General features: G+C 38.1%; 6 protein-coding genes across 16 annotated transcripts; 3 read left to right on the forward strand and 3 right to left on the reverse strand.

Moving 5' to 3' along the window:
- The first annotated feature begins 5045 nt into the window (after positions 1–5045).
- Positions 5046–7038, forward strand: LOC106419386 (ribulose-5-phosphate-3-epimerase, chloroplastic). Of its 6 annotated transcripts, none has more exons than XM_048742549.1 (9): positions 5046–5393; positions 5541–5655; positions 5733–5873; positions 5952–6065; positions 6144–6222; positions 6313–6422; positions 6517–6643; positions 6735–6795; positions 6895–7038. In XM_048742549.1, the coding sequence occupies exons 1-8, from the start codon at positions 5302–5304 to the stop codon at positions 6782–6784; spliced, it is 828 nt and encodes a 275-aa protein (XP_048598506.1). In that variant the 5' UTR covers positions 5046–5301; the 3' UTR covers positions 6785–6795; positions 6895–7038. The 6 variants fall into 6 exon arrangements, with proteins under 6 accessions (XP_048598506.1, XP_048598505.1, XP_048598507.1 ...); XM_048742548.1 differs by having other exon boundaries at positions 6905–7038; XM_048742550.1 differs by having other exon boundaries at positions 6910–7038.
- A 117-nt stretch (positions 7039–7155) lies between these two features.
- On the forward strand, positions 7156–9314 carry LOC106419385 (protein NEN1-like). The gene is made up of 6 exons (XM_013860160.3): positions 7156–7428; positions 7527–7684; positions 7780–7826; positions 8085–8148; positions 8242–8894; positions 8962–9314. Exons 1-6 carry the CDS (start codon positions 7164–7166, stop codon positions 9191–9193), a joined length of 1419 nt encoding a protein of 472 aa, XP_013715614.3. The 5' UTR covers positions 7156–7163; the 3' UTR covers positions 9194–9314.
- Positions 9315–10844: 1530 nt separating this feature from the next.
- On the reverse strand, positions 10845–13395 carry LOC106419049 (transcription factor TGA2). Of its 5 annotated transcripts, none has more exons than XM_013859798.3 (9): positions 13226–13395; positions 12645–12787; positions 12487–12558; positions 12356–12415; positions 12186–12263; positions 12042–12093; positions 11693–11964; positions 11365–11610; positions 10845–11275 (listed from the first exon to the last, which is right to left on the reverse strand). In XM_013859798.3, the coding sequence occupies exons 2-9, from the start codon at positions 12699–12701 to the stop codon at positions 11129–11131; spliced, it is 984 nt and encodes a 327-aa protein (XP_013715252.2). In that variant the 5' UTR covers positions 12702–12787; positions 13226–13395; the 3' UTR covers positions 10845–11128. The 5 variants fall into 5 exon arrangements, with proteins under 5 accessions (XP_013715252.2, XP_013715253.2, XP_013715251.2 ...); XM_013859799.3 differs by having other exon boundaries at positions 13217–13387; XM_013859797.3 differs by having other exon boundaries at positions 12645–12771; positions 13217–13382.
- Positions 13396–13916: 521 nt separating this feature from the next.
- LOC106419007 (probably inactive leucine-rich repeat receptor-like protein kinase At5g06940) lies at positions 13917–16988 on the forward strand. Its single transcript, XM_013859750.3, has 2 exons — positions 13917–16319; positions 16412–16988. The coding sequence occupies exons 1-2, from the start codon at positions 14081–14083 to the stop codon at positions 16729–16731; spliced, it is 2559 nt and encodes an 852-aa protein (XP_013715204.2). The 5' UTR covers positions 13917–14080; the 3' UTR covers positions 16732–16988.
- LOC106419008 lies at positions 16378–20405 on the reverse strand. 2 transcript variants are annotated; one of them, XM_013859751.3, is made up of 8 exons: positions 20077–20405; positions 18457–19469; positions 18202–18388; positions 17923–18123; positions 17659–17832; positions 17421–17585; positions 17227–17340; positions 16378–17145 (listed from the first exon to the last, which is right to left on the reverse strand). In XM_013859751.3, the coding sequence occupies exons 2-8, from the start codon at positions 19455–19457 to the stop codon at positions 16855–16857; spliced, it is 2133 nt and encodes a 710-aa protein (XP_013715205.2). In that variant the 5' UTR covers positions 19458–19469; positions 20077–20405; the 3' UTR covers positions 16378–16854. The 2 variants fall into 2 exon arrangements, with proteins under 2 accessions (XP_013715205.2, XP_048598511.1); XM_048742554.1 differs by having other exon boundaries at positions 18457–19483.
- Positions 20406–21331: 926 nt separating this feature from the next.
- LOC106419048 (polygalacturonase inhibitor 2) lies at positions 21332–22570 on the reverse strand. Its single transcript, XM_013859795.3, has 2 exons — positions 21991–22570; positions 21332–21898 (listed from the first exon to the last, which is right to left on the reverse strand). Exons 1-2 carry the CDS (start codon positions 22535–22537, stop codon positions 21447–21449), a joined length of 999 nt encoding a protein of 332 aa, XP_013715249.2. The 5' UTR covers positions 22538–22570; the 3' UTR covers positions 21332–21446.
- Between the last annotated feature and the right edge of the window lie 113 nt (positions 22571–22683).

Genomic DNA, 22683 nt, shown 5'->3' on the forward strand with positions numbered 1-22683 from the left:
TTGATACAAATATAAATGTGATTCAAATACAAACTACATATCATTGACCACATACAAAACTCTTTGTCTTAACATTCGATGGTAAAGACCCAACGGCTTACTAACCACAACAAACCAAGCTCTGCACACTCACATGAAACCTTACTACCATGAAGGCCACTTTTTAATAAAAAACTGTAACCATTATTTGAAGACAAATCTGTTGTATATATATTACAGATGGTTCAAATACATCAAAACGGATGTAGGACAAAGTCAGAACAAAAAAAATTAAAATGAAAAATTTGCACCAGGATTATGCAATTCCAAAATGTTTGTACATCTAACAATGTTATAACGCAGAAATATTGTTGTAAGAACTTTGTCGATATAGTTGTAAGAACTTTGTCGATATAGTTGTAAGTTTAGCTGTAGAAAAATATTATAACTTTTAAATCGATGGTTGAAATAAAATAACTAAAAACATGAAAACAAAACAAATAGGACTGTTAATTTAACGGGGAGAGGAGTCCATTAAAAACTAATTTGAAACAAAAGCTATAAGAAATTATAAGTGAACTGAAACATTTCTACAATCCAACCAATATAACTAAAATTTAAATAATTTTCTTTTTATTTTGCTCATCACCTTATATATAATTTAAATTAATAAATAAATTATTTAAAATAGTTTTAAAAATGTAGGAAAAATAAATAAATAATTTTAAAGTTGTCTAGCAACTTATATTTTAATAATAACACAATATATATGCTAAAATATGCATACAAATGATATAATTAAGATTAAAAATTTAACAAAAACCTCGGGCGTAGCCCGGGCCAACTCCTAGTTCACAATAATAAAACATTCAATGATATCATCATAGCTTGTAGTATGTGATACAAGACCGTTATTCTTTTTATGTGGCTGCTCGTCAACAACTCAAGTCCTCTCTTTTTCTTTCGTAAGTTAACTTTGCTGTCGTTTCTAGCGACCGCTGATTCCTAAAGATCGATTCAAATATAATAACACTCGGGCTTTTTATTCTTCAAAAAATAAACACTCTGTGTGATTGCATGGCCACTAAATGACCAATAAGCCTCCAAAAATTAATTCACCGTCTGTTGCACAAAATTGGACCTACAAATCAAATGAACGGACATGGAAGATCCGCTAACCATAGACGGGAACGTTAATCGCAATCCAAGAACATTTCTCTGTCGTAAACTTTTGATATTGCGATATCAAAACCAACTCTAACTCATTTTTATATTATTTTTCTAAAATAAAATAACTCTATTATACAAATGAATTTTATTTCAACATATATTTTATAATAAAATTTCTATATTTATAAGAAAATATATACGTGGACTGAAGATTTATTAACTGCATTTGGACAGCTTGGTTGATAGTGGAAGGAATAGCACAAAAATGTTTCTTTTGAGATATGTTTTTCAAACCTCTGTGCATACCATATGGAGAGAAAGGAATGGAAAGAAACATGTAGATGGGCAGCAGAGTTCGGCAGCTTTAATTAAATTCTTCGACAAAAGAGTGAGGAACCGTATATCATCGTTACGTAAGGGAGGCAGTCAACGATTCACTAATGCTTTAGTAACCTTGTTTGCTACTAGGGATTCGAGATGAAGCCAAGATGAAGCCAAGATGAAGTTAGAGTTTGTTTTTCAAATGTCACTTTCTACGTACTTAAACAATCTAAAACCAAAGTCACACATGTTGTAAAAATGTTTCTTTGATTTGAATAAATATAACATTCTTTCAAAAAAAAACTCATGCAACTAGTCTAATTCTAATTGAAAAGTGTGTTTAACATCGTAAGCGTGTAATATTATGAACGGTTAGTTCTGAAGATGTAGAAACTTATGGATTGGAGAATTTTTATTAACAAAAACTCAATATACAGTACCCATATTTCCAGTGGCTTGGTCACCATTTATTATACATATAGGGTCAAGACAACATTTCAAACTCGAGTGTATTTTCTTTGGTTTATAATAGGTAACATATAAAATGTAAACTATTTTGAATCTGATAACATACATGCATATATAGCTAAGATTCCAGCTCCATATATTGTACACTCATCTGTCACCGTATAGACCCAATATCATAATTAAATAGTAAAACACATGCGAAGAAGGAAGAATAAAATATAAAGGAATTAATGTACAGCAGTACAATATAATCCCCACATCACAAGATCCAGTAAGTTCCATAAATTTCAATGTGACGGAATAAATGATTAGAACCTGAGTGGAGCTAGCACATTCTGAACGAATATGGTCCAGGCCTCAAACCATGTGGTATATATTTATCGAATCTTCTAATAGATAAAATAAAAACAGTAGAATTAATCGCTTTTGATCCAGTGGTTTGCTGATAGAAAGTACTAATTGTTTTGGTTAACAAAAGACTATTTTTTTCACTTTCAGATTTGATTTAAGTACTATCCATGAACATATTTTCAAGGATGGATTCGTTTCGTACGTGCCATATACTAAATATTGTGCCACCAATTTTTTTAACAACAAATATTGTGCCACCACTTTTCTCTGATTAATCATTAGGAATTTGGAACACGCCCTAATCTTTTTCTAGGTATGGGAATGGGATCAGTTGCTCTTCCATTAAGAAACGAACTAAAAACACAAAAGAACCAACTCTCTATGTTAAACCACTGGCTCGACTTCTTTGCGCCTCAACTTGTGTTGATTATTGTCAATATATAGTCAATAATCGTTATTTATATATTTAAAAAGACATATTGAGCCCAAATAGTCACAATATTGTAGATTAGATGACATCTGGACTGGAGAGAATATAAATAATGGATTAGTGGAACATTTGAAATCTGAATTAGAGAGAAAGCATGTTAAGTCGTTTTTAGATCAGATAGGATTTGAACTAGAAACCAAGATAAAAAAGCGAAATGTGGGAGAGCCTCGAGCGATAACAAGGCTGTCACATACGTGGAAAGACAGGCGAATGAGCCCAAAAACGTGTACTATGCAAATATACTGGCTACCTAACCTCCTGCCAGGGACTCATCGACACATCACTTATCTGCCATATTTGTTTTGTTTTGTAATGGTGAATGGCTGATAAATACCGGAGCAGCCAAATGAATTTAATGGAACAAGGGAGCAACATTTGCAAAAGACAAATATTATTTTCTGATTAATTTTTTTTTCTAGGCTTATTAAGTTATTTTAAACAAATGCAATTGAATATAACATAATCAAAACATTTCTCTTACAAAATGTTAATTAGAGGAACATGCATGTGGTGATATTCTTTTTTTTTGTGCACAACCATCTTCATTAATTTAAACCAAATTTGTTACAAACCCACTAAGGGCCTGCTTAGCTAAACCATCCTCAAAGCTTAGAGTATTACGATGGCAGAATTTAAAAGAAACAGAAACAAAAGACGATGAAAGGAAATTGATATCAGACAGAATCCCATGGATGTCTGAGAAGCTAGGACCACCCGCGATTGCAGAAATCAGTTGGAGTGAGTCCGATTCGAAGCACACTCTGTCCTAATGGTGATATTCTAAAGCCTAATAATGCTTGTCTACACGAAGACATGCGTGATGGAGCCCTAATGCCAAATATGATTGGAAACGTTCATCTCCTGTTGGAGATCTCTCGTGCAATAAAATTTGAACTTGGGTTTTTCAATTCCACAGAACATCTTTCTAAATGCAACAAAGAAATTGTCGAAATTTTATTCAGAAAGATTTCATGATCTGCAGAAAAAATTCTATAAATATTTTGTAGAATATACGTTGAAATGAATTAAGCTTTATATGTACCTTTTTGTCATGAGCAATGAGTAGCACGAAAATTATTTGCTGACCTGGTAAAAGTTTGTCTGATAACGAAAACCGAATCTTTATAGATGTTGTCTTCTTGTTTTTACTATGTGATGTTGATTGTTGTCTGAACGGTAAAATGAAATAGACGTTCAGAAAAAGGAGTAAGTCGCTCGATGTTTTGCGTGAAAGAATCATATAGCAAAAGCAGCTATTTATAAATTGAGAGGTAAATCGACCTAAGTTTATTAGATCTATAATAGTTAGTGTTGCGAAATTATTCGTAACCGTGTATACAAGCTTATGATTGATCATCACTTATAATAGCATTAATATACATATTTTTTTATCATATGGTAATAGACAGAGAAAAATAATAATACTGATTTCACTTTTAAAAAGTATTTTCAGTGAGGAATGGGCATAGATTGAATAACTAAAATTTTGGAAGCATTTGTGATCTGATGTATTTTTCGAGTAATTAATTACCTGATCTGATTCAATGCATAGATACCCGAATATTTGGTGTTCTGAATACTCAGTGTTTTATATTTTAATCGGATATCTAATTTAATCCGTACAAATAAAATAAAATATCTAAACATAATATAAAATATAATAATACTTTATTACAACATTTTTTACTTTTAAGAATTCTAATACCTAATATAATAAATTTAATAGATAGAATATTTAAAACTTAGGTAAAATATAATAACCATAGAATATATATATATATACGCATATAACATATCGGATCGGATATCCGTTCTTTAAAAATATTAGCATTTGTAATTTATTTCGTTTCTTATGGATATTGCATGGTATTTGTTTTGTTTAGTAAAGCTACAAATATCAGAATTTTTTGGTTCAAAATTCAAATCAAAACTAATAGTGAATCAAATAAAAATCTATGGATATTATACGTAGCCCTACATTCAGAAACGTATGATTCATATCAGTCAATTTAGAGCCAAAAATAAAATAAAATAAACTATGCAATATCTGAAAACAAATTGACATCCTACACCAAACCAAACCAAACCAAACCAAACCCGGTTTGACGATACCATGATTCCTAATTGGTATCGGAAAACGTCGTACCGAGACATAAGAACCGCGAATAAGTTTAATTACCAAAGTAACCCTAAAGCTAAAACAATCTGAACTCATCTGAATCGATATCTATTAGAGTCCCTTGGGAGCCACTGAGAGGCACAAGTCAGCAATGGAGAGCCAAGCATTGGAGATAAGCTACTCACATCTCCCACAAGCCCTACGTCACACGTGGCGTCTCCTCGGATCTTCAGACCTCCTCTGTCCGAACAAAAGTCGAGATTTTTTATTGTTTTTTTTTTCCTCTTGTTTGAGAGTCAAGAGAGACCAAGGAAGAAGAAGAGGCTCGGAGATATCGAAGGTTTGACTTCTTTCTCTCACAACCCACCAAATCAATAGTGAGAGATTAGCTATTCGAGTGGACATGTCGAGCTTAGCTGCTTCGTTGGTCACTGGGGTTGGCCTGAGACCGGAAAGGCCGATTCTTTATCAGCCCACTTCGTTTCCTTCCTCGAGGTAACATGATGGGTTGCTCGAAAGTTAGAATCTTGATCCGAATTGGTTGAGTTCAAACCCCAGAGAGAGAGTTTATTATAGAGTTTATTAATGCACCCCAAGTGTTTGTGGAAATGCTTGAACTTTTGTTATATGACTTTTTCTTAGAAGGAACACTCATGGTGTTGTTAAGGCCTCAGCTCGGGTCGATAAGTTCTCCAAAAGCGATATCATTGTCTCTCCATCAATCCTATCTGCAAACTTCTCCAAATTGGGCGAGCAGGTTTGGTTTAACCACTTTCCAAACGCTTCTCTAGTTTTGCTGCTTTTACATTCCTGTGTTTTTTGGCTTTCCATCAGGTGAAAGCTGTTGAGTTAGCAGGTTGTGATTGGATTCACGTTGATGTGATGGACGGTCGTTTTGTTCCCAACATTACTATTGGACCGCTTGTGGTTGACGCTCTGCGCCCTGTGACAGATCTTCCACTGGATGTTCATCTTGTAAATCTTGATACTTCCCTTTTGCTTTACTGTTTCCTAAAGTTCACCTGTTAATTTTTAGATGCCCTCTTATGTCAGATGATAGTGGAGCCTGAGCAGAGAGTGCCGGATTTCATCAAAGCAGGTGCGGATATAGTTAGTGTGCATTGTGAGCAGTCATCTACCATCCATTTGCACCGTACAGTCAATCAAGTAAGAATCTCTTTTACCTGTGTAATGCTTCTTGTAGACACTCAGTTAATCAAACAGCGTGCTGTTGATTGAGTGTAGATTAAAAGCTTGGGAGCTAAAGCTGGAGTTGTGCTTAATCCTGGCACTCCGTTGAGTGCAATTGAATGTGTATTAGACTGTGAGGCTTCTGCACATGCTGAACATTATGCACTTTAGCTATCGATAAAAACTGTTCTGATTGGATTTTTCTTTTTGCTTATTGCATCAGCGGTTGATCTGGTCTTGATAATGTCTGTGAACCCTGGGTTTGGTGGGCAGAGCTTTATCGAAAGCCAAGTGAAGAAAATAGCAGACTTGAGAAGAATGTGTGTGGAGCTGGTAATACATCTATCTACTTAGCTTCATTTTGCAAACCTAACCAGAATCTTTCTTTCTTCTCTCCTGAAACCATTGGCTTGGGTGTTTATTTCAGGGAGTAAACCCATGGATTGAAGTCGACGGTGGAGTCACTCCCAAAAATGCTTACAAGGTTATTGAGGCTGGAGCAAATGCTTTAGTGGCTGGATCAGCTGTCTTTGGAGCCAAAGACTACGCCGAAGGTATCTCTACACATTGTCTCCTCCCTGTAAAGTGAACTATACTTGATTTTGTGAGTGGTGATGTTCTGACATTGTTGTCTGCTCTTTGCAGCTATAAAAGGAATCAAAACTAGCAAGAGACCAGAGACAGTGGCTGTGTGAGAACATAAAAGGTAGGTTGACGTAAAGTTACCTCTCCTCATGTTTGTTTATGATTCGATCTCAAAATCAAGATCTTAATCAGTATGTTTCCTGTCTCTAATCTTGTGAAGATTCTTGCAGAGAAGATTGGAACAAACCTCAGAACAAGGCTTACTTGCAGCTTACAAAGACATGTAAAAGAGGCAAGGAATGTGTACAAAGCACTCTTTGTAAAACACAATTTCAAAAGTAAATTTTATTTTCACTTTGCGTAACGAAGTGGTCAAAGTAACCTCAGCTTCATATAATCTCATATCCCATTGATGATCCTATTCAGAAACAAAAGTTTAAAGCTTTTAACATTAACCGCTCAACTCAAGTAAAAAAAAACAACTCTTTGATGGATAGATCCGAGATAGCCTTCTTCGACGTTGAGACAACAGTTCCAAAGCGAGGCGAGCGTTTCGCGATTCTAGAGTTCGGGTCAATCCTGGTATGTCCAAAGAAGCTCACAGAGCTCCAGAGTTACACGACACTGGTCCAACCCGCGGACTTGAGTCTCATATCCACTTTATCCGTTAGATGTAACGGTATTAGCCGCAACGACGTCGTTTTGGCGCCTCTGTTCTCTGACATTGCTGATACGGTCTACGACATTCTCCACGGTTTGAATTACAAATACATAAAAAGTGCTAATCTTTCTGGATTTAAATGTCAAAAGATTAAAGCTTTTTTTTTGTATTATTATATATTGCTGTTGCAGGGAGGATATGGGCAGGGCACAACATACTGAGGTTTGATTGTGCTAGGATCAGAGAAGCTTTTGCTGAGATTGGTCGTCAGCCTCCTGAGCCTAAAGGCGCCATCGACTCGTTGGCTTTGCTTACTCAGAGGTTTGGTAGAAGAGCTGGTGATATGAAGGTATACAAGATCACAATGTTGGATAATAGATTTTTTTGAACTCTTGGTTTATGTGTTTCAAGGAGTCTTTATCATGTGTGATTTTGTTTCTGTAGATGGCAACTTTGGCTAGTTATTTCGGACTTGGCAAGCAAACTCATAGGTATGTCATAGTGTTCTAAAAATCGGTTTAGGCTGCATAAGATTCCGCCTAATCGGCAAATCGGACCTAAACGAAACAAATGTTTTGAGCAATTTTTGAAAAAATCAGTTTAGACACTAAAAAAATCGATCTAGGCTCAATAATCTCATGTAAAACGTCTAAATGCCGCCTAGCGATTTCTTGAACATTTGGGATTTAGTTCTTTCCCACAAACTATCAAAAGCTATTGAACTCTGATTCTTTGTTGTCTTTTTTTAGGAGCCTTGATGATGTTAGAATGAATCTTGAGGTTCTCAAATATTGTGCCACTGTCTTGTTCTTGGTAATGTTCTCTTTATTACTCTCTCTCCTTGCAAGCAATTTTTTTATAAAAAAAATTGGATTTAATCAGAGGTAATGCTTATATATTTCTCAGGAGTCTAGTCTCCCAGATGAACTTTTAGATGAGTCAGTATCTCCTTCAGAAACTACTAGCTTAAGGAGACATCTCAGAGCATCTTCTTCTGGCGTGGACAATACTGTGATAACCCCTTTTAGCCTACCTTCCATTGGTGAGAACAGTGTAGCTCAGCCAGACCCGTTTAACATGAGCTTCTTGAGGAATGAAATGGCTTCAGACAACAATCTTCAGTTAGACACTCTCATGGAAGAAGAAGAAGAAGAGAATCAGCCATCTGATACTGTTGTTGTCTCCGCAAATACAAGTGACCATGAAGGATTCTTGTCCCCTGATGCGATATCTCTTTCAAACATCAGAGCGGTTCTTGTCCCGTTTTATCACGGAAGCCAACTAATGAGACTAAAGCTCCTCCACGGCGACTCCTCCCCTCTGCAGCTCTACTGTTCTTGTCTGAAAATAAGGTTTGGAATCAGCGGGAAGTTTCTAGACAATTCTGGGAGGAGGAGATTAAACTTTGTTGTTGATCTGAACTCAAGGCTGTGCAGTATACTCGAAGCTTGTGACAGCAGTGCGCAGAAAGTGTCTGTTGATTCAGGTTCCTCTTCTGACTGGAACACGGTGGTGAGTCCAGTGAAGGGGTTTGTAAACTGTCCTAACGCAAGGATACAGTAAGTTAAGTTAACCTCTCCCTTTTTAGTTTCTTGCTATAGTTACTCACTGATTAGTTTCTTGCAGTATACCGACGGAGATAAGTGGAGATGCAGCTCGGTATGCAATAGAGGTGCACCAGAGAGAGTCCGGTGGAGATACTCAGAAGCTAATCTTCAGCAACCCGAGCGCAGAGGAGCTTGAATCATTGCTGAAGCAGGGAAGTGTTGTGGATGCGTTCCTGTCTCTGGAACCGTATGATTATCAGCAGAAAGCTGGAGTCCGTCTCGTTGCAAAAAAGTTGGTTATGCACTCGTAAATCAGAAAAGTGGAGCTTAGTGGATGTAGGAATACACACACACACACACACTGTATTCATGTAGTTTGAGATTCTGTACATAAAAAATTTATGAAATAAAATACAACAAAAGCTTGATGGATGGTTTCTTTTGTGTCGACCTCCCTTAGTATATTACTTAATTCTCTTTCATATTTTCGATGTGGGCGTGATAGAATGAAAATTTGCAATCTGAAGACACTGCCACAAATTAATACAAGTCAAAAAAGAAAAATCTAAAATGGCAACTTAGTATTCAGTTATGGACTATAAGGTCAAAGAAAAAAAAAAGACTCTAGTAATAGTGGCTGCTTCTGTTTAAGCTAATCAAAGCCAAAATTTCCTGCAACAAGTAATCTTATATATTTTGACTCAGTGAATTAAACTACGGAAAAAGAGGTTAGTGACTCGGTGAATGAATCTTTAAAAGTTAGGTGAATATTAACACCTAAGTGGTAAGTTAACTGTGTTAATTGTCTGGTGGCCAATCTTTGTTAGCACGCAACCGTCATTCTCCGATATTTTGACTTTTAGGTTCATTTTCTAGTAGTTAACACACGTTTGACAGTAGTTCACACACTACAACTCAAGAAACTTCAGTTTTTGTGTCCTTATCTCATCCTCTCAACTCTCTCTGTATATAAGATTACAAGTGGTTGTCTAAATTTCAACATCACAAAACAAAAGAAAAATTGAAGATCTAGAGTCATACTCATACCTCATTCTCAAGACCCAAAATCATAAAAGATGGATCAGAAGGAACTAGACCAAATGCGGAAGGTAGTTACGGAGTTAATGAAAGAACTAAAAGCGATGGCCATGGCAAGAACAACTGTGGATGTAGAGTCATACATCCTCAAGGCCAAAATCAAGAATAGGAAGTAGGAGCTAGACCATAAACGAAAGGTAGTTAAGGAGTTGGAGATGGATAATCTCATTCTCGATCTCGAAGATGGTTGTCGTAGCCTTGATGACCTTTCTCAAACCGAGGTTCGTGATTTAAAATCATATACAAGTGAGAAGATTGCATGGTTTGAGAGAGAGATAGGTAGGCGATCACATCCTTCTACAAGTGTCAACGAGCCAATTCTTGGGGATGACATCCCAAACGCTTCAGATCATGTTGCACCTGAAGGTGGACCTTCTTCCCTCCCATCTGATGACAATGAAGACATGAAGAAACGTGATGGAGAGAGCAGCAAATCTGGTGGTGCAGACAATGCCTAATGAAGTAGCTGTCGAATAATTAAATTAACTAATGTTGTCTTGAAATAAAGTTGTTGTGTCTTTGCATGCTCATTTTATATTTCTAGTTCTTGTGGTTTTGGTCAAGCTTGGTTCATGTTTGTTGTTGTGTCTTAAAACTAAATAAATAATGGAAATGTTTATTTGCTAATATATGGAAATATGAGAAGCTAATGCATATCTCATCTCTATTTGCTAATTTCTTTTTCTTACTCACCTCTTTTCTTTTTGGGTCTTTTGGTGAACTCTCTCTTCAGAGATTATGAAAGATGTTCCACTAGAAATAGTTGACATGTAATAATCTAAATGATTTTAGTTATATACCCCTTCGTTTTTAACAACTTTAATCACAATTCTTTGAACAATTTTAGTTGTCTTTTACAATAAAGACTCAAATACATTACATTGGTAGTAATTCTAATTATAAAAGATATGCATGTATACACTTTGAGGCTTCCAAAATGCTACAGAAAAGAAACCTCTACAGCTAATTAAACAACATCAATCACTACCAACCATTTAGAAACCTTACAGACAAGAAAAAAAACTCTTATTCGTTTATGGATTGCCAAGACACGAATCTAACAAAGTTAATGTAAATAGTCTCTCCTTGTTTGTGTGTCCATATGAATTTTGTACAGCTGACTGAGAGAGTGACCAAAAGTACAAGTGTCACTCTCTAGGCCGAGCAAGCCATAAAGAGCTGAGAGCTCGTAGCCTCGAGGAGTAATCATGAATCGCAAGTAAAGCACGCGCTGACTGTCTCGTTGTTAATACTCTTATCATCTGTTGCAATGTTTGCAGTCTCAAATTATCAGCCTGCCACCACCACCAACCAAAGTGAACATTCTCTTCTTAAGTCATTTACATATTAAATAACACAATAATGTCAGATTTTTTTGTTGTACCTGGCGGATAAATCCTTCAAGGGTACCTAACTTCCCCATCGCCATGGCCATCTGACCCATGTAGCTAGCGACATTCCCTGATGAGCTTGAACCAAGTGTCCCGCTAGATAAAGTATCAGCTAACGACTGTTGTAAGCTCTCCATCCCTTGTGACAAAGCATCTTCTGCCTGCTGTGACGTCTCTTGCAAGCTGTTTATCCCCATCACTTGTCTCTCTGTCATTGGCTCCAACTGATTCACCAGAAGCTGTTTTTGCACAAACATTATTATTATTATTATTACTGAAACAGATGAAGAAGACAAATGGGAGTTTGGGAACTGAACTGACCTTGAGAATTTCGGATGAGCGGAAGCCACCAAGCCACAAGAAACATCTCTCAGCCGGTGTTTTCCACATACCGTAAAGTAAGTGAAAGACATCGTTCTTAGCTGCGTTGCTCTTTATCCTGAAAAGTTCCTCGTAGTGAGCCATCACACCGTCTACTATTATTAGAAGCTCACCATCGCCTGCATGCGCGTTTAGAGCAGACCTCAGCTCGTTCATTCTCTTGTTCTTTTCTTCTAGCCACCTTGAGTATTCAGCATCAAACGCCAAAGCGCCTAGAAGATAAAAAAGTTAATACATATCACAAGCCAAACATTAAACCAATAAGATAACTGATTGAGAATAAACCAACCATTTCCACCAGTTGAATGGGCTTGGTCTCCTGAGCTTGAAATGAAGACACCCTAGAATAAAATAAAAACATCCATTTATGAATACAGAATCACAAAAAATTAACAATATATAAAAAAAAAGAAATTAGAAAATGAATTGGAACCTGTTGTCTTGCTCTTTGAAGCTCCTGCTCAAGCTGTGTAAGCTTCAAGCGGCTGTTCTCCAGCTGCTGAACATAAGCCTATGGATGGAACAATTAAGAGTACTTAAAGGGTGCTGCACCGTTTCAGAAAAGCCAAGAAAGAAAGAACCAATGAAAGGTATTATTATTACCTTCTTCCTCAGTCTGCTTTTCCTAGCTGCCTCGCGGTTTTGAGCAAGCCTACGAACGGTCTATGGATTCAAAATAAAAAGATTATAACGTTGGCTCAATAAAAATGGCTTTTGAAATCTATAGATATCACCTTTTGATCCAACTTGTTCTTGGATCGTTCACTAGAATCAGAAGCAGCAGTGTTCACTAGTGCTCCCTCAGACTGCATTAAATTTAACAAACATAACAATTTACTTTACACTGAAGAACATAAAATGAGAGTAATATTTTCAGAGGTTATGAGCTAACCCCAAGATCTCTGTCTCCATCTGTTGAGACATCGGTTAGTGGACTCATATCAGCCATATTACTAACACTTGCTGGCCAAAGACAATATCCACTTGTGGCGGCCTCTCTTGTGTGCACAGATTTAAAACTGTATGAAGAAGACACTGCTAAAAAAAAAAAGATTCTAATATGTTAACAGTTATGGACTAAAAGGTCAAAAGAAAAAACATTCTCTGGTATAATGGATGCTTCTGTTTCAGCTAAACCCTCTGTGTAGCACCCTGAGTTACCCCATGTACTCCTTAAAAAAAGACTACCTTTTAAGGCAATTCGTTGAGCAGAGCGATAAAATCAAATCCTATTTGTCTCCTATAAAGCGAGTAGCTTTCACAAGCCAAGAAATTACCCACCTAACCATCTCATCTAACTCTCTGAAACAGAACCAGTGGTACATCCAAAAAAATGAAGCTGAAGGTTCTGAAAGTCAACTAGGTTAAGCAGAACACGCCAAAATTTTAGAGAGTAGCTTCTAAATGACTGACAAGAAAACCCTAGAAAAAAAGGAACTTGCTTTTGAGGAAGAAAGGTCACACCTTGGAAACCTTTTTGTGTGCTGCAGAGGAAGTCCACTGTGAAAAAAAGGTTGGCTTTTGAAATCGGATTTGAAACAGAGAGAGAGAGAGAGGATCCGAATGTCCAATCTCCGACACGTTTTGTCCTAAGAAATAATCTCTACCAGTTCCTACTCGAAAGAGCCCCTTTGATGAATTTAACCGAAATTTTCATTTTAAACCCCCTGTGTTTTCTATTTTACAATAACTAACTCCACTCTCTTATAATTACAAAAACCACCCTTGTTTTATTATTTAAAAATTATGAATCCAAAGTAGATTATACGTCATTGCTTTCCTTCGACCATTCAGATAAGCCGATCAGAAAAATCCAATTTAATAGTAAGATTAATTGAAAAGATTTAATGTTTATAAAAAAAAAGGATCGAATTGATTAAAAAAAACTAAAAGCTAAAAGCTTGTTCTCAGGTTATGTAAGTGGTACAAGTAGGTAAAAGTCAGCATGGCAAGAGACTCTACCTTAGCCAGAAGCTTATAAAAAGGACTGAACTGTTATGAAAAAAGCTAAAAAGCTAAAACCGTGTTCTCAGGTTTTGTAAGTGGTACAAGTAGGTAAAAGTCAGCGTGGCAAAAGACTCTACCTCAGCTAGAAGGTTGCAAACTCGAAAAGAATCTCAAACTCGTGAGAGACACACTACGCCACGTGGACAAACTTTTTATTAATGCATTTGTTGACAAAAAGAAAGTTTATTACAACTGTTGTCTTATTCGAAAAATGATTACACTCTCTCTCTCTTTACTCATCAATAATGCTTTTAATTCTCACTCTCACTCCCTCACTCACACTCCAATCACTCTCTCAGCAGATCTTCTTCATTCTCTTTAATGGCCACCACCAGATTCAACCACCAGTTCTCAATCTCATTGGCTCTCTCCTGCTTCTTCCTCACAACCTTCTCTTTCACGGAAGACGTCGAACTCACTTCCCTCCTCAGATTCAAATCCTCCATCGACGATCCAAAGAACTCTCTCTCAGCCTGGTCCAACACCTCTTCTTCACACCACTGTAACTGGACCGGCATCACTTGCACCAGAGCTCCTTCTCTCTACGTCTCTTCCATCAACCTCCAAAGCCTAAACCTCTCCGGCGAAATCTCCGACTCTGTCTGCAACCTCCCTTACCTCACTCACCTCGACCTCTCTCAAAACTACTTCAACCAGCCCATCCCGCTTCACCTCTCCGCGTGTCTCACCTTAGATACTCTCAACCTCAGCACCAATCTCATCTGGGGAACGATCCCTGATCAGATATCTGAGTTCACCGCGTTGAAAGTTCTTGACTTGAGCAGTAACCACGTGGAGGGTAAGCTTCCAGAAGGGTTAGGGTCGCTACTCAATCTCCAAGTTCTTAACTTGGGGAGTAATCTGTTAACCGGTCTCGTCCCTAATGTAATAGGGAAGCTAAGCGAGCTTCTTGTTCTTGATTTGTCTGAGAACAGTTATTTAGTCAGCGAGATCCCTTCTTCTATTGGGAAGCTAGACAAGCTTGAGCACCTTCTCCTCCACAGGTCAGGCTTCCAGGGAAGGATCCCAACTTCGTTTGCCGGTTTGACGAGCTTAAAAGTATTGGACTTGTGTCTCAACAACCTCACCGGTTCTTTAGGCACTTCTTCTCTTAAGAGCTTGGTCTCTCTTGATGTATCTCAGAACAAGCTAACCGGCTCTTTCCCTGGCGGCTTGTGCAGCGGGAAGAGCCTTGTTAGCCTCTCTCTCCATTCTAATGCGTTTGAAGGTTCGTTGCCTAGCTCTATTGGTGAGTGTATTAGTCTCGAGAGGTTTCAAGTGCAGGAGAACGGATTCTCTGGTGAGTTCCCGGTTAAGTTGTGGTCATCACCGAGGATTAAGATTATTAGAGCGGGTGATAATAGATTCACAGGTCAAGTTCCTGAGTCTATCTCTATGGCTTCTTCACTAGAGCAAGTTGAGATAGATAACAACTTGTTATCTGGTGAGATCCCACACGGTCTTGGCCTTATCAAGAACTTGTATAAGTTCTCCGCTTCTGAAAACAAGTTTGATGGAGAGTTACCAACAAACTTCTGCGACTCGCCTTCCCTCAGCATTGTTAACATCTCTCACAACACTCTCTCAGGGAAGATCCCTGAGATCAAGAACTGCAAGAAGCTTGTCTCTTTGTCTCTTGCAGGGAATGGTTTTACCGGAGAGATACCAAAATCACTCGCTGAGTTACACGTTCTGACATACCTTGATCTGTCTGCTAATAAGCTTACTGGTTTGATCCCTCGAGAGCTGCAGAGCCTGAAGCTCGCTCTCTTCAACGTGTCCTACAATAAGTTATCAGGCGAGGTGCCTCCCTCTCTTGTCTCCGGCTTGCCCGCTTCCTTCCTGCAAGGCAATCCGGGGCTTTGCGGCCCCGGTTTGCCTCGCTCCTCTTGCTCCTCGGGCCGGTCTAGCTTCCGTATAGCTTTGTTGTTGCTTCTGATATGTTTAGCACTTGCTCTCGCAGCTTCCCTCTTCATCTCGTATCGATACTATAAAAAGAAAGCTCAGTGTAAGAGTCCTTGGAGGTCGGAGTTTTATTACCCTCTGAGGTTAACCGAGCAGGAGCTGATGAAAGCGGTGAATGAAAGCTCCCCTTCCGACCTATACGTCCTCAGTTTATCTACTGGGGAGTCAATAGCTGTGAGGAAGCTAGTGAACTCCAGGAATCTAACATCAAAAGCCCTCAAAGCTGAAGTGAGAACCATAGCCAAGATACGGCACAAGAACGTTATTCGAGTTCTTGGCTTTTGTTTCACAGACGAGCTGATCTTCTTGATATACGAGCACACGCAAAACGGTAGCTTGTACGATACGCTATCAAACCCTGGCGGTGGTGGTGATCAGCTGCAGTGGGGGGTTAGATTGAAGATAGCGTTAGGTGTTGCTCAAGCGTTGGCTTACATTAGCAAAGACTATGTTCCACACTTACTCCACAGGAATCTTAAGTCGAGAAACATTCTCTTGGATAAAGATTTTGAACCCAAGATTAGTGATTTTGCTCTTGACCATATCGTTGGAGAAGCTGCGTTTCAGACCTACTACTCCTGCTATACTGCACCAGGTACAGTGTCAACTGTCAAGTGATCATACTGACTGTGTGTGTGTCTGTAGAGTACTAATGATTGTGTTTTTTTTTTCTTTGATTGTATTCAGAAAACAATTACAGCAAGAAAGCAACAGAAGAAATGGATGTTTACAGTTTTGGAGTTGTGCTATTAGAACTTGTAACGGGGCAAAGAGCAGAAGAAGGAGAGTCCCTTGACATAGTGAAGCAGGTGAGGAGGAAGATAAACCTGACGAATGGAGCTGCTCAAGTTCTTGATCAAAAGATAATGTCCAGCTCTTGCCAATCAGACATGCTGAAGACCTTAGACATTGCTCTCGATTGCATCGCCGTTGCAGCAGAGAAACGGCCTTCACTGCTTCAAGTTATCAAAGCGCTTGAGGGTATAATAGGCTCAGTTTCCGCATAAACAATAAGGAGAGAAAGAAACCATTTTATTCGCTCTAGTTTTTTTTACTATAAAGAATGAAGATTTTATGTTTTGTTTGTGGAGTGTGTGTGTGAATGTACATCTTATGATGAGCTTTTGGTTTTAGATTTCTCCAAGGAGTCTGTATCTTTCGTTTGTGGGAGAGAAACTAAGGTTGTCTTTTTCTTCAACTCCTTTGATGATTTTGTAGTATGGAGGAGATCTTGATATTTCTACCTCTTCATTGTTGTATGCTATGTTTTGTATCATGGAAACCTTAAGGTTGTCACTGAACTCTGAAACCATATCTGTCAACTGTGCACTAGAAGGAAGACAGTACTGAACCGGATCGACTTGTCGAGGAAAGTTTCTAGTTGCCTCTCCTCCTGATGAGGTTCTACTCTCAGTTATGCTCTGGAAACACAGAAACAAAACAACATAGTTTTAGCGAGAGTTCTTATCTAATCATTAAAGGACTGAAAGAAGTAGATTAACCTGCATGTTGAGCTCCTCAAGAACACTTCCTGGGACAGGGTATGGACAGAACTCATCTGGGGTGAAGTTGCATAAGATTCTTTTTATTAAACTCAGACCAATTGATGGACAGACCTGTAAACACACACAAACAAATATGAAACCAAGAGACTATTTATAATCACAGCTTCACAGTGTTAATAAGCATACATTACCTCATCTCTGGTGGAACTGTCTACAAGCATTTCTTTTGGAAGCATAAGGAGATCGCTCAGTTCATTGAGCAAGTGGAAAGGCTTAAATGTCTCATCTACTCTTGCCGCAGAATGATCATCATCGATCTCAAAGATGTCTGTAAGCAATCTTGACCAGAAGCCAACCTATATAAACTTTATGTTAGCTAGCATACATAGCTCATGGCGCTTGTAATGTACAACTTCATTATGTGAATACCGTGTTTTTTAGTTTAACGCCAGATTCAAAGCTCAAAACGCCTGCTGGAATTGGGAGAACTCTTGGGTCACAAATGGGATCAGAGTCAGGATCAGTTGGTATCTGATGAGCCGACTCACGGAGAATAGCATTGGACATAGCAACATCAAGTCTTGAAATGCATTGCTCCATAACCTTTAGTTAGACAGAACATGTCAGTTAACTTCAGTAGGACAAAGCAGCACACCATTCCACTGGAAGAAGAGAAGTTATAAATTAATGTACCATTCTTGTCAACACATGCAAACAACCACATGCTTCTTGAACAGGACAGAGCCGTTGAAGAGCCTCCTCAAAAGCTTTTCTCCATAGGTTTACTGAAAAGCTCTCTTGTAACCTGTCACATGTTGCTGGCTCTGAAAAATTCCCCATCATCTCAGCCTTTGTTGAGCCTACTCCTTGAGGTCTCATATGAACCATCATCACCTAAAACAAAGAGTGGGAATATAAAGCTATTTAATATCTGCACCTAAAGCTATTTAATATGGCTTTTTGAGTTTTTACCTGTGACCATATGGAACCAACAGTTTTTGTGAATAAACATGATTCAACTCTTCTTAGTGCACCTATCAGAGTTCTAACATCTGTCCAATCTTCTTCAAGCCGGTTAGATCCATTTATATTTGTGCTACCAAACTCATATGAAATAATCTCTCTCAACATGACAGTGTTGGACAACCAGAAAGTTAACCTGAGCAAAGCAACATGATAAGGAAACACATATATATATAAAGAAGAATGAACATGTAATTTGATTACCTTGGTACATCACTTCCACATGACTTCAACACCAAGTAAAGACCAGATGCAATGTTTTTGGCTACTGAGATTAACTTGTATTCACTCTGATTCTTTCTAGCAAGCGCGTAGAGTCTAGAAAGGTCTCTTGCAGGTCTGTGAAGCTCGTGTTCTGAGCTCCCGTGCTCTGGAAACACAGAATATAGCGACATCTCAAGAGTAGCCACCTCTCTCAGCTCTTCCTCAAGTTGCTCTATTCGAGACTCGAACGTCCCAATCTTTTGAGTCAAGACTTCATTTCTTTTGTCTTCCTTGTCCACAGGTGCTTCATTGTCATTGTCACTTTCAGTGTTATTATTCAACGCATCTTCAAACTTGTCATCTTCTTTTGCATCCTCAAAAGGAGTGTCATCAACCCTTTCAGGAGAGAAAGTCTTCTTGTTCTCAGAGCTGCTTCTATAAGAGGAGAGATCAGACAAATCTTTTGCCTGACTCTTACTGGATCTAACGGTCTTTCTTGTAATGCCGTGGAAGGTGTTGGATCGAGATCTAACCGAACCGGCATTGGCTCTTCCCTTTGATGCTAAGGGTATTATATCCTGAGAGCTTCTGCTTTTGGGAACCCTAGATGGCCTTTCTGACTTCTTCTTATCTTCAAGGGAAAACACATCACCTCCTTGAGAAGAAGAGACGGAACCATCATTGTTTGTCTCGGTACCTGATTCGTCATTGTAATCCATGAGAGTCTCATCATTTCTTGGCTTCTCGTTGGCATCGTCCATGTAATGAAGGTTCACGTTTTCATAGACTTCAGAAGACTCGGATCCAGTTGTGGAATCATTTAGAGTGAGTGTAGAAGGATCAGAAGCAGTTGCATCCAACACTCTTGAAACAAGCTGAGCAGCATTCAGCGGTTTCCCTTTACTGGTGCCAGGGCGCTGTTTCTGATCTTTCTTTGCCAAAGTGGAACTGTTTCTTGGCTGAGAGGTAGTTGAAGTTCTTGGCCTCTCAGATCTTTTCATCTTCTTCTAATCCTGAAAATAAAACTCTGAAGAGAGACTAATTAAATGAAGTTGAAGTTCTCAAGATTTAACAAAACAACAACTAAGAAAATGTATTCTTAGTAAATTTAGCCAATCATTTTAAAAATAATAATAATAATAACAGATTTGATGAAGTCTTGAGAAGCAAGGCAAGAGAACATGACCACCGACTCAAATGTCGACATTATTGTAGCCTGGTAATAACTCGTGACAGCAACACATGTTTCCACATTGACAAACAAACATTTCATTTCGTTCATTCATGAGCATCACAAAATTTTCATGATTATCTAATTATATACTGTAAGAAACAATACAAAGTTAAAATAATAATCAACTTGTGCAGACAGTAACACGACACAAGTAAGCATTATGAAGTAACGTATGAGCACGTCCTTATCTTTGTCAATTATTTAATTAAAGAATAATACCAAGTCTTTTCATCTCTCTTTTTAGACATTACAACGTCGAAAACAAAAAAAAATCGACGATGATCGGATTGAAATGTGAAATGAGATGGATAAAGCAAAGAATGATGATGTCAAATGAGATCTGAAATTCTCTGAAAAATGCATTGAAATGTGTACATACAACAAACCTGAGACGAGAGATCCAAGTTGAAGTTGATCTGAAGAATCAGGATGATCCAGAGAAAAAAAAAAAAGAAGAGAAAACTGGGGAGGAGGAGATGTAATTGTTTTTGTGGGAGTTTCTGCAGAGAATATAACAGTTTGTTGTGAGTTTGACTCTCGGGTTTATAAGAGGATTAACGTGTTGACAATTCTCTCTCTCTCTCTCGTTTTGGATCGGTCGGTGATTTGTTTAATCAATCGGATATAGAGGATCGGTTACACCTAGAGACAGATGCTACGTCGTGATCTTCCCCACTTCCGTATTTTTTGTAACATTCAAATTTAATATTTCATGGATCCCGAAAAGGCTGAAAAAGCTCATGAAACAAATAAATATGAACGAATAATGGTCCTTTTTTTGTAACACGAATAATGGTCCATTAAGTAAAATATTATATAGATAGAAACAAATCTGTGAAAATTGAGTGGTAAGTCAAAGTAAAATCTACAAAAGAAGCATTTTTATTTTATTACTGAAGGCGAAAATCTAAGCAACTTGTTTCTTCGAAATGTGGCAAAAACAAATCATGTGTTGGATATTTCTTAGAATCACATGGATGTGTCTACTCTATCTATCTACAAAGAATATAACACAATTGCGTAGACAAGTGAATTATGCCCGTGGGACCTTAATAATGTGTGATATCCTATGGATTACAAAGTTGGAAGAAGAAAACATATCTGGAGCTACAATCTCAACTCTAGAGGAATCATCAAATACTTAGCCGAATTACCGACATTTCTTCTGGTGATTAAGAGATCTAGGTCCGGATCCACTGTCTTCAGTAAGGCTTTCTCAGGCATTGATTCAAAATCTTTCTTGTTGAACAAGAATGTGATGTCTCATATAACTACATAAAGAGCAGCGGGGAAGTAAATGACAATGAAACCAGACTCGGTGTGGCTACTAGAATCGTTACAGTCAAGTTCTTGTGCTGATCTGCAACCATCTTGTTGAGAAGAGAGTGCAACGATCCTACTAAAGAGTTTAGCTCAATAAGTTTTATTAATGGCTCAAGATTCATTATCACCCGATTTATTTAACTCTATAAAATAAACTTTTCACTAGTTAGTGACTCAAGATTCATTATCACTCAGATTTATTTAACTCTATAAAAGAAAACTTTTCACCAAAGATGATGGTTTTGCTCTGTTTATGTGGTGTCCTACTCTAGCGTTGCTAGCCGATCGATCAAATACATCTTGAAAATGTGCTATGACTTTACCAAATGCCCATTTGCTTCATATTTTTTATTAATTATTCCAAATGAAAGATACATGACCTTAGACTTTATTTATTATGATGGTAATAAAGAAGCCTTGGTTGCTTGAAACATCACTTGCATCTCTGAAGAGGTGCACCACACAAACACTTGTTGTGAAGATAGGCATAAGCCCCATCTCTCTGAAGTTGCCCTCCTTTCGGGATGGGTCCACACAATCTATTATAGCTAACATTGAAAGTCTGGAGACTAAGTTCTGTCCATTGAACCGGGATACTCCCTGTGATCCCATTGTGATTCAAGTCCAAGAGGTTAACTGTCTTAGCAACCTTAACCTTGGAGATATCGAACTGGAACATGTTTCTTGATAAATCAATAGTCCATGTCTTTTTATTGGTTCCAAACAACATCGAAGCGTCACCTTTTAGCTTGTTATGGGAAAGATCGATCCGGTAAAAGTCTAGCTTGCCTAGTGACTTTGGTATTGAACCATTGAGCTGGTTGTGTGATAGGAAAAGGTCAGGGGCTTTTCCTGGAAACGACCTAAATAACTCTGGTATTGGACCTAATGAACGTTATAAGAGCTGATGTTAGGAAGAGTACATTTGAAGTTAATTAATAAGATTAATTGATTAATTATAGAAATATTTTTTTCACCTGTGAGCTTGTTTCTGCTGAGTTCAAGATACTCAAGTTTAGGTAACAAAGCAAGAGAAGTAGGTATGGAACCAGAGAGGTCATTGTAAGAAAGGTCTATGTACTGGAGATTCTTGAGCTGGCTAAAGAAATCAGGAATAGGGCCGGTGAGGTTGGTCCAGCTGAGCCTGAGAAAACGGAGGTACTTGAGCTTGGCAATGGTGGGCTGGATTGGGCCGGTGAGGTTAGAGAGCTTGCGGAAGATTAGTGTTTGCAGATAAGGTAAGTCGCCTACTTCAGGAGGAATCTGAGCGGATATCTGGTCGTAACTAATGTGTAGGGAGGTGACACGGTGGTTGACGGTGGCGTCGCCGCACTCAACGTTGAACCAGGTGCAGCAGTCTTCTTTGGGGTCCCAGGAGATGATGTTGTTGTAAGGGTTGCTAAGTGACTTCTTGATCTTGAGGAGAGTGTTTTTGTCATCTTTGTGACAGAGATCTTTAGATAAAGAGGTCGTGAGGAGGAGCGTGAAGAACAAGAAGAGGAGCAGTGTCGTTGCCTTACTCATAATGGTAGTGTGCTTGAGTGTGAGTTGTAGTGGAAACTTGTAATGATATATATAGGCTAACGGCCTAACGTAATCAATTGGAAACTTATTAGTGGTAGGGTTTTACTAATTATGTTTGCTGACTAGACCACGTGTTAAACAAGCTA

This window comes from Brassica napus, chromosome A10 (genome assembly GCF_020379485.1).
Source record: "Brassica napus cultivar Da-Ae chromosome A10, Da-Ae, whole genome shotgun sequence".
NCBI classification, from domain to species: Eukaryota; Viridiplantae; Streptophyta; class Magnoliopsida; order Brassicales; family Brassicaceae; genus Brassica; species Brassica napus.